The 14,116-nt window shown below is 41.6% G+C and overlaps 1 protein-coding gene across 1 annotated transcript in view; it reads right to left on the reverse strand.

Moving 5' to 3' along the window:
- Nucleotides 1-3,222: 3,222 nt before the first annotated feature.
- Nucleotides 3,223-14,116, reverse strand: part of Cfap44 (cilia and flagella associated protein 44) — an 86,331-nt gene continuing 75,437 nt past the window's right edge. Inside the window, exons 30-34 of the mRNA XM_013515054.1 lie at nucleotides 13,430-13,546; nucleotides 12,331-12,532; nucleotides 8,462-8,622; nucleotides 7,124-7,258; nucleotides 3,223-3,528 (exon numbers count right to left, since the gene is read on the reverse strand). Of these exons, the coding sequence (XP_013370508.1) occupies nucleotides 3,361-3,528; nucleotides 7,124-7,258; nucleotides 8,462-8,622; nucleotides 12,331-12,532; nucleotides 13,430-13,546 (783 nt within the window). The 3' untranslated portion in view covers nucleotides 3,223-3,360. The remainder of the gene's footprint in view (nucleotides 3,529-7,123; nucleotides 7,259-8,461; nucleotides 8,623-12,330; nucleotides 12,533-13,429; nucleotides 13,547-14,116) is intronic.

The raw sequence follows: 14,116 nt of genomic DNA on the forward strand, positions 1-14,116 counted from the left end.
CCACCAGCCCCATCTTCAGTCCCCACGCTCAGCTCAGCCTCACTGATGCCAGGGGTACTCTCAGCCAGCATTTGCTTTAGGGCTGTTTATTTTTTTATTTTTTATTTTTTTTGGTTTTTCTCCGGTACCAGGAACCGAACTCACGACCTTGCGCTTGCCAGGCAGGCGCTTTTGCCGCTGAGCTAAATCCCCAGCCCCTTAGCTCCAAAAAAAAAAAAAAAAAGGCAGCAGTATGAGTCCTGGGAAAGGCAAAGCACTTCTGAGACCTGTAAGATGGCGCACACGTGTGTATTCACCTTAGCCAGTTTCCGGAAAGGAGGAAAAAGCTAGGACACTGGACTTTAAATGTCAGACCAGAAAATGAGACAGTTCTGCTCTCCAGTTTCGTTGCACTTGTATTTCTTCAGATTCAGGTTTTGGATTCGACCACAAAGGATACTGGTGGGAAGAGTAGGACCCGGTGGGTGTGGTAGAGAGCGGTGCGGGCCCACACTCCTCCGCGGGCTGAGCCTTGATGAGATGGGTCTCCTTGGCGGGAGTGAGTGGCGCCGTTTACTGTGCTAACACGGGGGCTGGGCTGCACTGTATCTTTTGTGTCCTGTGCTGAGTTTCACTGATATTATGGACGAGAGTTCGAAGTGCCCAAGTTGGCCAGGCATAGTGGTGCACGCCTGTAATGCCAGCACTCTGGCAGGCTGGAGAAGGAGGATCCCAAGCTCAAGCCCAGCCTGGGCAGCTTAGCCAGATCCTCTCTCAAAGTAAAATAACAAGGGCTGGGAATGTGGCTCAATAGTGCAGGAGCCCTAGGTTCCATCCCCAGTTCCAAAAACATACACGGTCAAATCCTAACAGTCTACAAATAACACAGGCACGTAGGTCGTTTCACCTCACAGGTCAGGCTGCTTCGGAGCAGCGCCAGCTGCAAAGAACAGCGCACCAGTCGAGGGAGCAGCACAGCTTTCCACCGTCCCTTCCCCAGGCTACACCCTGCCGTGCGCTTTTTGTCTGACGCTTCCCAAAGACTCAGGTGTTCATACATAATTACAGATTCAAGGCCATAACTGGAATCAAGCAGAAATGAAACTAAAGCTATTGATACACCTGGTCCAATTAAAGATAAAATAATCAAGTGTTTTTATCTGCGTTGTCAAATTCCAAGCATGGTGGATGAAGCCCTGCGGATTGTAGATTTAACTAATGACTTCGTCTAGCTCCAACTAGGAAAATACAATCCGGAGGAGTTTTACTGTAAGGTGAAATCCGCACAGAATCCTTGACATGGCTCTTTTCTGGACTAAATTTGCTGTTGTTGCAATGAAGATCACAGAATTTTAGACGGGGAAAGGGCTCAGAGCTTATCCAAATTCTGCACTTGTCAGATAATAAAATGAGGCCCAGGAAGATTACATAACTCATGGCTCTGACAGCTAGGAAGAGGGTAGTATCGCCTCAATGTTTTCCTCAGAAACCCACCAGTTGTTCCCTGTGGAAAGTAGCCTGACAACGGCAGCCACGGATCCCCAAGGTTTCCCAGTCTGTTCAGTGCCTCCCACATCACACCGAGGTTGGCTCATGTGACCCATGTGGTGACAATGATGGCCTGTCACTTCTGAGGCTAGTGGAAATGGCTTCCACTCTCCAGGGTTCTTTTCCCAATCTCTCCCTCAGCCTTGGGTCACTGGCTCTGGAGAAATCAGGCCACGAGCAGCCCTGTGAAGAGGCCTGTGCGGTAAGAAACCCAAGCCTCTTGGCGAGTGTCACGCGGCAGCAGCCCCTACTCAGAGCATCACTGCAATTCTGCGAGAGACCCTGAACCAGGGACGCTAATCCCAGGTTCCTGACCCCTAGGAACACTCTCTGCCTTACCCTAGGTGCCACAATATGCTGTTTCCAGCTAACTTTGGGGGTGATTTTCTACACAGCAATAAAAAATGTGCAATCCAGAGCTGCGGCTAGCACATTTTTAAAAATACTTGAAAGACACATAGAGTTGGGCAGACAGCATAAGAAGATGTTCTCCAGTAGAGAAGCCACTGCAGCCAAGATTGTAGGTGATAGCTACAAACAACAAATCATTCTGACTTCTTAAATAGGAATGTGAAGGAATCTCAGACGATAGGCTAGGCAGCTACAGTTAAGAGTATTCCAACACACAAAGAAAGCAAGTCCTGCGTATAATTTGGAGGGGCAGCTTCAGCAGACAAACCGTGAACTGGGAATGCTTGACACTGCGGTTTCTTTATCCATTTATGACATGTGGCATTGCCTTCCTCCTCTTTCCTTCTCAGGAAGGGATGAATATTCTGGGACAGGCTCAAAGGAGTCGCCCAAGAGTATAGACCCATAGGTGGCTGACTGCAAACTTCCACAGTCTAACAGGACACCAAGTGTCTGGGAGACCACGTTTCAGTAGCAGTGACCATGCATTCCATGAACAATTACTCCCCAGACCAAAAGTCTGAAAATGTTACACATCATCAAATTGATTCTTAGAGAAGATTTCTCAGCGAGATGGCTCTCTGTTCCCTGTCTTCCTGATCTGTATCAAACCCAGCAAGTGACTCAATAAACCCTCAAAGAAGATGGCACAGGGACGTGAGACACTATGGGGACTGTTTAGAATACTGACAGACTTACAAAACTCTTCTGAGAAAAGCTGCCTTCGTCCCTTTGCAAAACACATTCCTCTGCTCCATTCAGAACACGGGAGTTTGCAAAATGTGTGAGGGATTCGGGAAGCTGGTTTATTTCCTGCTTTCTGCCAACCCAAAGCAGGCTGAAGGAAACTGCTTTTCTGTGCCTGTCTGCACCTCCTGGGTCCTGAGCACTCAGATAACTGCTTTGTGAAGTCAACAATACCAAGTTCTACTTCGCATCTCTTATTCTAACATAGTGTTGGTGAAATAATTTCTCTTGTGTTCTCCTGGAGAATATTTAATGAAAACAAAGCTTATTTTCTAAGGATCCAAAGACCTAAAAAAGGAAGTTTTCAAATGGATGGCTGAATGACCACCTTTTTGCCAAAGGCTAAAAATGAAGAATATCTGAAAAATAAATTTTCCTAAAACAAAATATACTACAGATACTTTCTTGGAATTATGAGAAACCACCTTGGGAGGTTTTACATCCAGTCCCGTAGGGTCCACAGTCCTTAGATGGGTGCTGCATTCAGTTCTAACATGACCAAGTTGGAGAAAAGTTATTAAGAACCACACAACAGGATCTGGTTTTAGAGTTTTAGAGAAGTTCACTTTGCAATGGGATGGTGGTGGGTGACAAGGAGACAGAGCTTTCAGTGAACATGTTAGAAATCTCGGGTGGATTTGAGAAAACAGCAAACTTAAAGGTCCGTGGGCCTCATTAATTCTGTGAAGTCTGAATGGGTGGGAGGAGAAGCCCCCCTTTCTTACGCAAAAGAGCAATCTCTTCCTTTAATGCCAAAATTTTTTCTGCCTGGACATGGATCAGTTCAGTGATCTTCTTTCTTGCCACAATATCTGCCTTCCGAGGGCCCTGGAAGGCATTGCCCTGTTGGAAGAAAACACCTCTCTACTTTAAGTATCATTTGGAATATGAAAAATCCTCCTACCCTTATGTATCTGTTAGGAGTGCCGATCTTACAGTCAATTTATAAGCTACTGCCCCTTCTCTTAAAAAGCCTTCTATGCTAAAATCCTACTATCAGAAATGTACATTGAGATACAGATCCCCTTGGGAATAGTTGCAATTGTCCAGCCATCAGTCATTTACTACCTGCAGAGCTCATCCCTGGAGTCATAAAGGATAGGTTTGCTTGTCTCTTCCTGTATGGCCCAGATTTTAGTTCCAGAGCAGGTCACGGAGGCATAACGTTGGGTAGGTATGTAGCCCCTGGTCCCTTCCTCTCCAGCACTGTTCCCCTGTCTGATCCTGGGTAGCCATGAACTTGGACAACACAGCTTTGCTCCACCACCCTCTCCCATCATGTTATTCCTGCCTTGGAGCCAGCTGAGCATGGACTGAACTCTTTGGAAGCGTAAGCCAAATAAACCTCTCCATCTTTAAGTCATAGGTGGTGGGTATTTGGTCCCAGCAACGGAAAGGCTGACTAATACAATTCCCAAAATGAAGGCTGGTTTCTCTCCCATCAGCCAGTGCTGCAGACTCACTTTTGGGGAGGGCCTATGTGACCCACGGGCTAGGTTAAGATTTCCTTCTCTCTCCCATCCAGACATCCCTCATACGTATGTATCATTACAGTTATCAGATCGACCTGTTCAAAACTTAGGACATTTGGTCTTTGTTAGTCTTTTTTAAATGGCAATCTCATAAGGCTCCCCCTAAACGCTTATTTGATACCTGTCTTTCTTCCTTGATTCTGTACCTCATAGAGATAGGGCCCATCATCACTGAGTTTCCCTGGTCTACCCAGCATCTATCTCATGCTTGTTACATAAGTAAGTGCTCAATACGCTGAATGCAAAAATGCATTTGTTAAAGGAAAGATGCAACATTTACCCAGTACCCAATCTGTGCAAGGTGCTTTCTGCAGCTCCACTCACTCAGTCCTCACAACTGCAAACTTGGTGTTATTATTCCAGATAATGAAAGAGGACTCCATGAGGCTGCTTGGCGGGCCCACCACACTGCTACAAAGCCCTTTGTGCATCTTTTTTTCCTTCGGTGTTTTTTTATTAGTACATGCTGCAGTACATAATGACTATGTTCCTCATGAGCAGTTGGTACATGTACACAACACATCTTAATGTTTATCCCCTTCTCTCTCTCTCCTCCCTCCATCTCTCAGTCTCCTGCCCTTTTACAAAAGATCTGTCTCCCTATCTCCTATTATCTATCTTTCATTTATCTTTTATTTATATTTTGGGTTTTTTGTATGAGAAACCACGTGCTATCTAAGCTCATGTGTCTGATTTATTTCATTTAATGTGGTCTCAACGTGCATCTATTTTCCTACAAAAAACTCAATTTGTCATTTTTATGGCAGAGTGGCACTTGGTTGTGTATCAGTACCACATTTTCTTTATCCATCCGCTGTGGTCTGGTGCTTATGAATTGTACTGCTATGCTGTAATATCTAAACCCAGCCTTACCCAGTTTCTCTTTCAGCTAGGATGGCTGTGAGGGGTGAATATAAGTGGAAAATTTGTGTTTTCTTAATAAAAGGAGTAGAGAAGGCGGCAAGTGAATGTGAAACAGAGCCATAGCCATAGCCAATCACCCAGGTATCCTGATGTCACAGACCCACTGAACCCAAAGCCCACAGCCATCTCCCTCTAGACTTCTTGTCAAGTGACAAAAGTGTCTCCTGTTTAATGCTCTCGAGGGAGCCTCGGTTATTTGTAGCTAAAAACATGCCAGGACTGTCATTCCAGTTGGCCACTTTGAAATTACCTCCTCTTCTGTCCTCACCTCCTCGTGTTTTGGCTACTCTTACTTAACAATGTGTTGCAACACTTGCTTTTTCATTTTTTCCAACCAGCTCCCAATGCATTCCTAGACCCTACAAATGCCCATCAGCCAAGGAATGGGTAAAAAAAGATGCGTTATTTTTATACAATGGAGTACTACTCAGCTATAAAGAAAGATAAAGTTGGGGTTTTTATTGGTAAATGGATGCAACTAGAGACCATACTCATAAGTGAAATAAATCAGACTTGCATGTGTAAACATCATATTGTCTCCCTATAAGAAACTGAAAGAATAAATAAGATCCAGAAGATACAATAGATATTGTGAAAGGGAAAAATACTGCTCAAAAGGAAAGAACAACTGGGATGGAGGAAAAGAGAAAAGAAGGAAGAGGAAAGAAAGATATGTATATTTGCACAAGATAGCTAAGATCACTGTACTACTAATTTCTATTAGTTCATTGAAAGGAACCACTAGTGCTTATACTGTTTGATCAATTTTGCATGCCTATACCTGGTAATCCGAGCAACTACTTTCAAGATAACAATATGCAATATAATAACCACTGTTAATTTCCTATCATCTTGTTTTGAAATTCTGTATCATTTTTAATGTTGTTTTAAAATTCTCTTAAAAAAAAAAAAAAAAGAAGCAATGAAGCCATCTTTGGAGGCAGACAGACCTGAGCTCAAAACTAACTTCACCATGCATTAGTTCTGAAAGCTTGAAAGAGTTATAACTTTTCTGAGCTTTGAAAAGTAGCACTGGGCCGGGGATATAGCTCAGAGGCACAGTGCCTGCCTGGCAAGCACAAGGTTGTGAGTTTGATTCCTGGTACAAGAAAAAAAGAAAGGAAGGAAGGAAGGAGGGAAGGAAGAAAGGAAGGAAAAGGAAGAGAGAGAGAAAGAAGGAAGGAAGGAAGAGAGGAAGAAAAGAAAGAAAGAAAGAAAGAAAGAAAGAAAGAAAGAAAGAAAGAAAGAAAGAAAGAAAGAAGAGAAAGAAAAGTAGTGTTTTGAGGATTAAAATGAGACCACCTATGTACACTTGTAAAGATATAGTAAGTAATAATGTACGACGTAGACACACATATTAGCAATCTCCTTTCCAAGCCAACTGATTTCCTGCCTCCAAGCTCTTTGCTCTGTGAACTTAAATCAAACCACAGCAAATCAAGCAATCTTCACTGGCTGCTTAGTCGGTGAAGATTTTGCTTAGGCATTAACTTTCTCAAACACTGCCTTGACTCTTCCGTGGATAAAGAGTACTTGATATTCAAATTCTGGTCTTCATTTTACATCAAAACTCCAATTATAAACTTTCCAAATCCTTGTATTTATTCCCCATGGAATAAATCTTTTGCGGGGACTTTTGCTTAGACCAGTGATCCTTAAACTGTAGCCTGCATCGGAATCACCTGGAAGGACTGCTGATTTGCAGATGGATGGGTATCACCCTCTGAACTTCTGATTCATTCCCTCTGAGGTGAAGCCCCAGAATTTGTATTTAAAACAAGTTCTCAGGCGATAAGAATAGGGGAATGTACTTTGTGAACACCTGACTTAGACAATCTCCGGGATGCTTAAAGAAAATATAAAGTGAAGTCCAAGTGAATTACTAGGTCTGTTTAAAATGCCAGCACCTGACATTCTTGTGAATAGCTACTTTTATAGGCCCTCCTCAATTCTTAAAAGGGGTACTTAAGAAAGGAACATACCTGCTGGTTCTGTAGTGTATTCAACCGAGAATCAAGTTTCTTTTTTTCAAGACATAAATCGTTCATCTGGTGAAGTTTTTTGGTGTGTTCTTTTGTCTTCATCATCAGTTCCCACCGCGCTTGGGCAATCTTTTCCTACCCGGCCAGGAAGATATAAAATAGGTTAAGTAAATAGGAAAGGAAATAGAGAACAAGGAGTGCCCAGATTTGATCAAAACATTGGGAAAATAAAGCAACGTGCATAAATAAAAGCATGATAAGAAGCCAATAAGAAACTGTAACTAGAAGCAACTGCACAGGATCTGATTTGATTAAAGACAAGAATGTAACTACACTCAAAGATAAAAATAGGTAAAAAATAAGATACACATAGATATCGCCCTATTGTTGAGGAATGAAGCAAGTATGCATACTGACACCTTAAAAGGAAGGAAGAGTAATTTAAGCATCAAACTCCCATGTGTTCTTTTCCCATCTTGGCCTCACAGTGGATGATTTGAATGACCCTACACTGGCACAATGGCTTTCTTTTGTTCTCCTATTGCTCCAGCCATTTACTCTGGGTTGTACATAGGCTGTCCAACATTCCTCTGGTAGAGAACAGTTCCATTAACATGAACACCTGAATAATTTGCTTCTTCAAAGAATGGTGGTAAATCTTAGATTAGCAAAAGTAAGAGAGGGTCACTGGACCAGATAGCACTAAGGACTTTTCCTCCCATCCTATCTGCTGATGAAATATGACTGGAACTTAGAGAAGTCCCAGTAATTTGTGAATTTACAAAAACTTTATAAAAAATGCCTGTCTCTGAATTGGGTTAGCCCTGGGGAACAGTCTCAGACCATGGCTCAGGGAAAAGTACGCAGGCATTAAAGCTTCTAAGACCCTGCCAGTCATAATCTCTCTCCATGTTATAAAACTTACGACAGGCATGTTTTCTAATTACCGAATTGAAACAGCATCCAAAAGGTGTATGATAACACAATAAGGTTCATCAGAAGACAGTAATTCTATGTCTAATGCAGGATTTATGAATCAGTGTAGACCCCAAAGTAGAATCCCTCTGTGCTCTGTCATGCCATTTCACAACACATTTATATTCATCCTGTACCCTAAAAACTAGTGCAGGTCCTTTTAGTTCCAGATACATCCCTTCAACTTGACAGTAAGGAAGCAGAGACTGTAGGAAGCAGAGACCCTAAGGATCCTAGGGAGCCACTGGGGCTCCCCACATCTGCAGCTATACAGATGCTTCATAGCACCACTTAAGGTGTCCCAGGATTTCTTACCTTCCCCCCAGATCTAACCAATGAGACTTTGCAGCCCCTGCTCCTTACCTCCCACATCTTCATTTCCTTTGCGTTCATTAGCTCCTTTCGAAGTTTTTTGATCTTCAGTTCTTCAAGTGTTGTATTAACAGAAAGTGTCTGAAGAGCTTCTAGATCTATTACTCGGCCAAACTTGCTGACCATTAGTTGACGGACTGTTTGTTCCATTTCTAAAAGGACACACTCATAAGTTTCCATGGCTCCCATGGTTATTCAATGGACATCAACAATAATAACGTTCTAAGGAACAGCTTTTGTAAGATGGTAAAGTATTCTGTTACCAGTTGGTTTTTCTTCTGTGGCTTTTTGCTTTCTGCTTTCATTTCTTACCGTGCCCATTCCTATGCTGTCTTCTCATCTTCAAAATCTTAAGTGAAATTGACTCACCTTTCCCAAGTGGTGTATACATTCTGATCTGCCCCTTCTCACACTGTTAAGAGGCTCCAACACATTTTCCCATTTTGTTCTTATTGATCTCTACAGCATCCACCATTAAAACTAGAGCGGACACTCAATAGCATCATCCATTTTACTCCCAGTAGAAATTAAAGTCCTTGCAGTGGTTCACGAGTCCCTCCGTGTTCCGCCCCACCCTGCCCCGCCACACCTCCTGCATCCTTTCCCACATCTCTCTCCACTTACTCTACAGCCAATCTTAGAAATAAACATCAAATGAAGGAGTAAGTTTCCAACAGCTACCGATGGCACTGGGGCACGTGCCCTGGGAGGGCAGATCTTGTCCCCACCCCCTTCTCTCCCTTTCTCTCTGTTTCCTGGCTGCCCTTGAGCACCTGCCTCCTCCACCATATGCTGCTGTCATGATGTTTTTTCTGAACTCAGGCCCAAGTGATGGACTGAAACCTCCAGCATCAGGAGCAAAAACAAATCTTTCATCTTTTTCTCAGATATTTTGTCATAGTAACTGTTTGTCACAGTGACTGAAATAGCAGTTATCTTGGTGTGAAGAGGCAGAGACTGGAAAAGAGACTACCCGCCCACAGGCAGACTACCTTGTGAATAATATTGAGTTGGGTAGTGGGTTCACAGGGTTCATTTTGTTACAATACATGATAACTAGGGGCTGGGGATTTAGCTCAGTGGCAAAGCGCCTGCCTGGCAAGTGCAAGGTCATGAGTTCGGTTCCTGGTACCAGAGAAAAACCAAAAACAAACAAACAAACAAAAAAATAATACTTGATAACTTACACCCATATGTTCCACATACCAAAATTACAAAAAGCATTTTTTTTTTTTCTTGAGACAGGATCTCACTATATAGTTGAGATCTCACTATATAGGCTGGCCTCGAACTCACTATGTGATCCAGGCTGGCCTCAAACTTGCAGCAATCTTCCTGCCCAAATGCTGGTTATTACAGGTGTGCATCACAACGCACAGAGCAGCAAACATTTACAAAGATAATTATCTTCACACTGCACATCTTACACTACCCACCTTAATTGCAGGCAGACTAGAAACACAACATGAAGAACACTATTAGTAGAGGAAACTATAGAAAAATAACTGTTCATTTAAAATGGAAAATAAAAATTGTATATATTTATCATGTACATCATATTGTTTTGAAATATGTTTATATGTTTACTGACTAAATTGAGGTAATTCGCTTTAGAATTAGCTTATATATTTATTTACTTATTTTCTTATTTTAACTTATGTTTGGTGGTTAGAACACTTATTATGCATTCTCTTAGCAATTTGCAAATACACTGCTATGGACTATAATCACTATCCTGTACAATAGCACTCTTAAACCTATTCCTCCTGTTTAAATGAAATTTTAAGGGGCTGGGGATTTAGCTCAGCAGCACAGCACCTGCCTGGCAAGCGCAAGGTTGTGAGTTCGATTCCTGGTACCAGAAAATAATAAAAAGTAAAAATAAATGAAATTTTATACCCCAAAGCCAACATTTGCCAAATCTCCCATCCTACCCCACTGCCCCTGCTAACCTCCAAATTCTATGAGTTCAACTGTTTTACATTCCACAGATTAGTAAGATTATGAGTTATCTTTCTAAGCCTGGCTTATTTTGCTTAACTCAATATCCTTCAGGTTCATCCCTGTTGTTATAAATGACAGCATTTCTTTTCTTTTTTTAAGCTAAATAGTATCCCACTGGGTATATGCATCACATTTTCTTTACTCATTTATCTGCTGATGGATATTTAGTTTTTTTCTATATTTTGTCTATTGTGAATAAGGCTGCAATAAACACAAGAGTATAGATATTTCTTTAACATATTGATTTTACTTCCTTATGATATATGCCTAGAAGAATTATTGCTGTATTTTAAAAAAAAATCTTTATAACCTCAAACTAGAAGAGGATTTCTCAAACAAGAAATACACAGTGCAAAAGCCGTAAGTAGAGCAATAAAATTTACCACAGTAAGATTTAAAGTGCATATGCCCCCAAAAGATACACCAAAGTAGAAAGGCATGTCACAAACTAGAAAAGATTTGAAGTACAATAGACAAAAAGTGTATCAAGAACTCCCTAAAATCAATTTAAAGAGAAACAAAAATTGGAAATAAAAGTGGTCAAAGAGGCAGAACAGTGGGCAAGTTTCAGAAAAGAAAATAAATAAATGGCAAAGAAAAGTACATCAAGATGTTTCACCTCTTCAGTCATCAAGGAAATGTGAATAAAAATTACATTGAAATATAATTTAATGTCCACAAGGCTGGCATTACAGCCTGATGGTATCCAATGTTAATGAAAATATGGAACCTGGATAACTCTCACATTCTGCTGAGAGGAGGATAAATGGCTGCAATCAGTGCGGGAGGCACATGGCAATGTCTTAGAGAGCATAAAATGCACAAATGCCCCTTTAACCCAGAGATCCCAATATTAGACATTGACCTGTTCAGACATATGCACAAGGAGATGTATGTAAGTTTTACCGTAACATTGTCTGTAATAAGGAAAACTTAGAAATACTTAAATATTCATCCATTGGAGACTGACAAAGTAAACCTTTTTGTTGGAATATAAATAACTCAAAAATTGGTTAAATGAAGTGAATCACAAGCTGATAGGAATATTATCACAGTTAAAACATGCAACATAATTAGTTCCACATACTGTGTGAGAATACATGCATATATGTGTATACATATCTACACATCTGGGGGTCAACCCTGGGGAAGAATCAGCAAATAGTATTAGAAAGAGAAGAGACCTGACTTGTATGTATCTGCAGTGATTTATGTGGTTGTGTGTATGTCATTATTATATTATCCTAAATTTTGTCTTATACAAAGAGAAACAGATTTTGTGATAAAGGATTGCTCTTTATGGCTCCAGGAGAGCTGGTAAATAGGAAGATGGGAAAATGTTTTTGTTTTCCCTTTCACTGGTTCTGAATCTGCAATTACTGTTTTAAAAGTTGGAGATCATCACTTGACAGTTCCCTATTGAGCCAACAAGTGTATTGGAAAATCTATGGGCTTCATGTAATGGCTTCTATCTAGATGTCCCCTCCAGTCCTGATGAACTCATAGGTAGGGCTTCTGGGAAGTAACTGGATCATCAGGGCGTTAGTCCACTGGTGAATTTATAGCTAAATGTGAGGCTGGTAGATGAAGCCTGGTCAAAGGAGGAGGGTCACTGGGGGCATGGCCTAGAAGGTTATATCTCTCCTCCTCCTTCCTTCATCCATCTCTCTCTCTCTTTCTGCTTCCTGCTGCCGTGGCATGAGGTGTTTCTCCTCTGCCGTGCCTCTCTGCCATGCTGCCATTCCTTGGAGCCAGCTGAAACCTAGTCTGTAAGCCGTGAGCCAAAATAAATCTTTCCGTAGAGTTGTAGGTGTTGGGTATTGTGTCTCAGGGAACTAATCTACATAGATACTCACTCTCTATGTTTTTTGCCATCTCTCTCTTTTCCCGGATGAGCATTTTACGCCTCTCCCGGCATTCCTTGTTAAGTTTTTGTTGTGTGGTGTTTTCCTCATGGAGCTGTACAATTCGTTCTTGCAGTCGTCCCAAGGAGTGATTAGAGAAGACCAAAGTACCAGAAAGATCACTAGGTAGCTCCCCAAATACCATATATTCTATCTAAAAAACACAGAGGAAGACAGGAGTGGGGAAGGGGAAGTACAAAAAGTTAAGATGTGCTAAGTACATGTACCAGCTCCCCATGATGAATATAACCAGCAAGTACTGCAAAGACAAGGAAACAGACTCAAGGTGAGCTAAGAGAAAACATAAGGGGAACACTGCTTTTTCAGTCCATGGGGTATTTTCTTGCCTTTGGGATTCTTTCTTATCACTGAATGACAATGACCAGGTAAACAGGAAGTTGTCAGATTGCAAGCCACATTATGTCTCTCTGGAGACAGCAAATCTTCCAGTGCAGATGGGACCAATATTCCAGGGTTGGGAGCAGAGGCAAACTGCTATGTAGAGCTTATCTAGTGTTGGTCTCGTTACATAAACAGTATATAAGGCTGATCTTATTCTTTTATTTGTTTCCTTTTGTTTTGTAGAATAAAGTTGATCTTCTTATCCTGAGCCATTTTTTCTCACTGATACGCATTTCCATTATTTTATATAAGTTGTAACTTAAGTCAACAGTGGAAATGAACAGAGGAAATAAAGAGAAAATATTTCCTTTTTGTCCTGACCTCCCTCATTACTAATGAAGATAATTCGTCAGCTCATTAGTTTAGACCCCACATTTCAGTCTCCAGGCCATTTCATTCACAAGTCATTTCTCCAGACCAGAAGTGACCAAACTTTTAAAGCAGTCATGAGCATCAGGCAGATACGCATACTTTGATGTTTTCCTTTAACAACAATCTGATATTGGATAAGAAATTGAGATGTTGTCCTACATGTAAAATCCTCACCCAAGGTGATTCTCTCCACTGACGACCCACGAATCTCTCTGGGAAAGTCTGGGTGTGATGTCTCCCTGCTCACACAGGGCAGGATGCACTCTCAAATGCTCACCTGGTGGAGCTTGAGTGGAATCACAACCAGCACCTCATTCAGCTGCTGCTGCTTCTCTCGCTGATAAGCCTCCAGGGCCTCCTCTGCTGCCTCTAGATTTACTGCCACAACTTTTACCTGTAGAAACCCCATATGAGTGATTGACAAGACCCAATGAACGTACACCTACAGTGGTGAGTGAGTATGTCTCGGGAGGCAGGACAGTGTGAGCAGGATGTGCTTGTTGGGCTGAGGTGACGGGCGTGACTCCAGTTAGCAGCCAGGAATATGTATTATTTTCTTGCCAAGTTAGGACCCACATCACTTTTTCAATCATTCCTATGCCCCTAAAGTTTTAAGGTTTTGTGCAGAAGGGCTCAGAAGACCATATCCTTGTTCGGTCATAACGACCTCATTCAATAAAGGGGAAACACTTTTAAGGTAGTATTTCTGAAGCATGTTCTTCATCTCCTAAAAAATAGGAAAGCTTTCCATAACACTGGCTGCAGGAGGAAAAGAAATGTAAAAAAATATTTCTGGCTATTAATCCAGTTGGGTGATGGTACTGTACACAAGAATAGTAGCTAAGAGGGAAAGTGAACATAAAAGACAGAAAATAGCCAATATTATACCAGAAATTTAGCTTAGTGATCAACAGCATGCAATGTTTGCATCCCCCAGAGTGTCAGCAAAATGACTTTTTGGGTG

This window comes from Chinchilla lanigera, unplaced genomic scaffold (genome assembly GCF_000276665.1).
Source record: "Chinchilla lanigera isolate Chin_1 unplaced genomic scaffold, ChiLan1.0 scaffold00026, whole genome shotgun sequence".
NCBI classification, from domain to species: domain Eukaryota; kingdom Metazoa; phylum Chordata; class Mammalia; order Rodentia; family Chinchillidae; genus Chinchilla; species Chinchilla lanigera.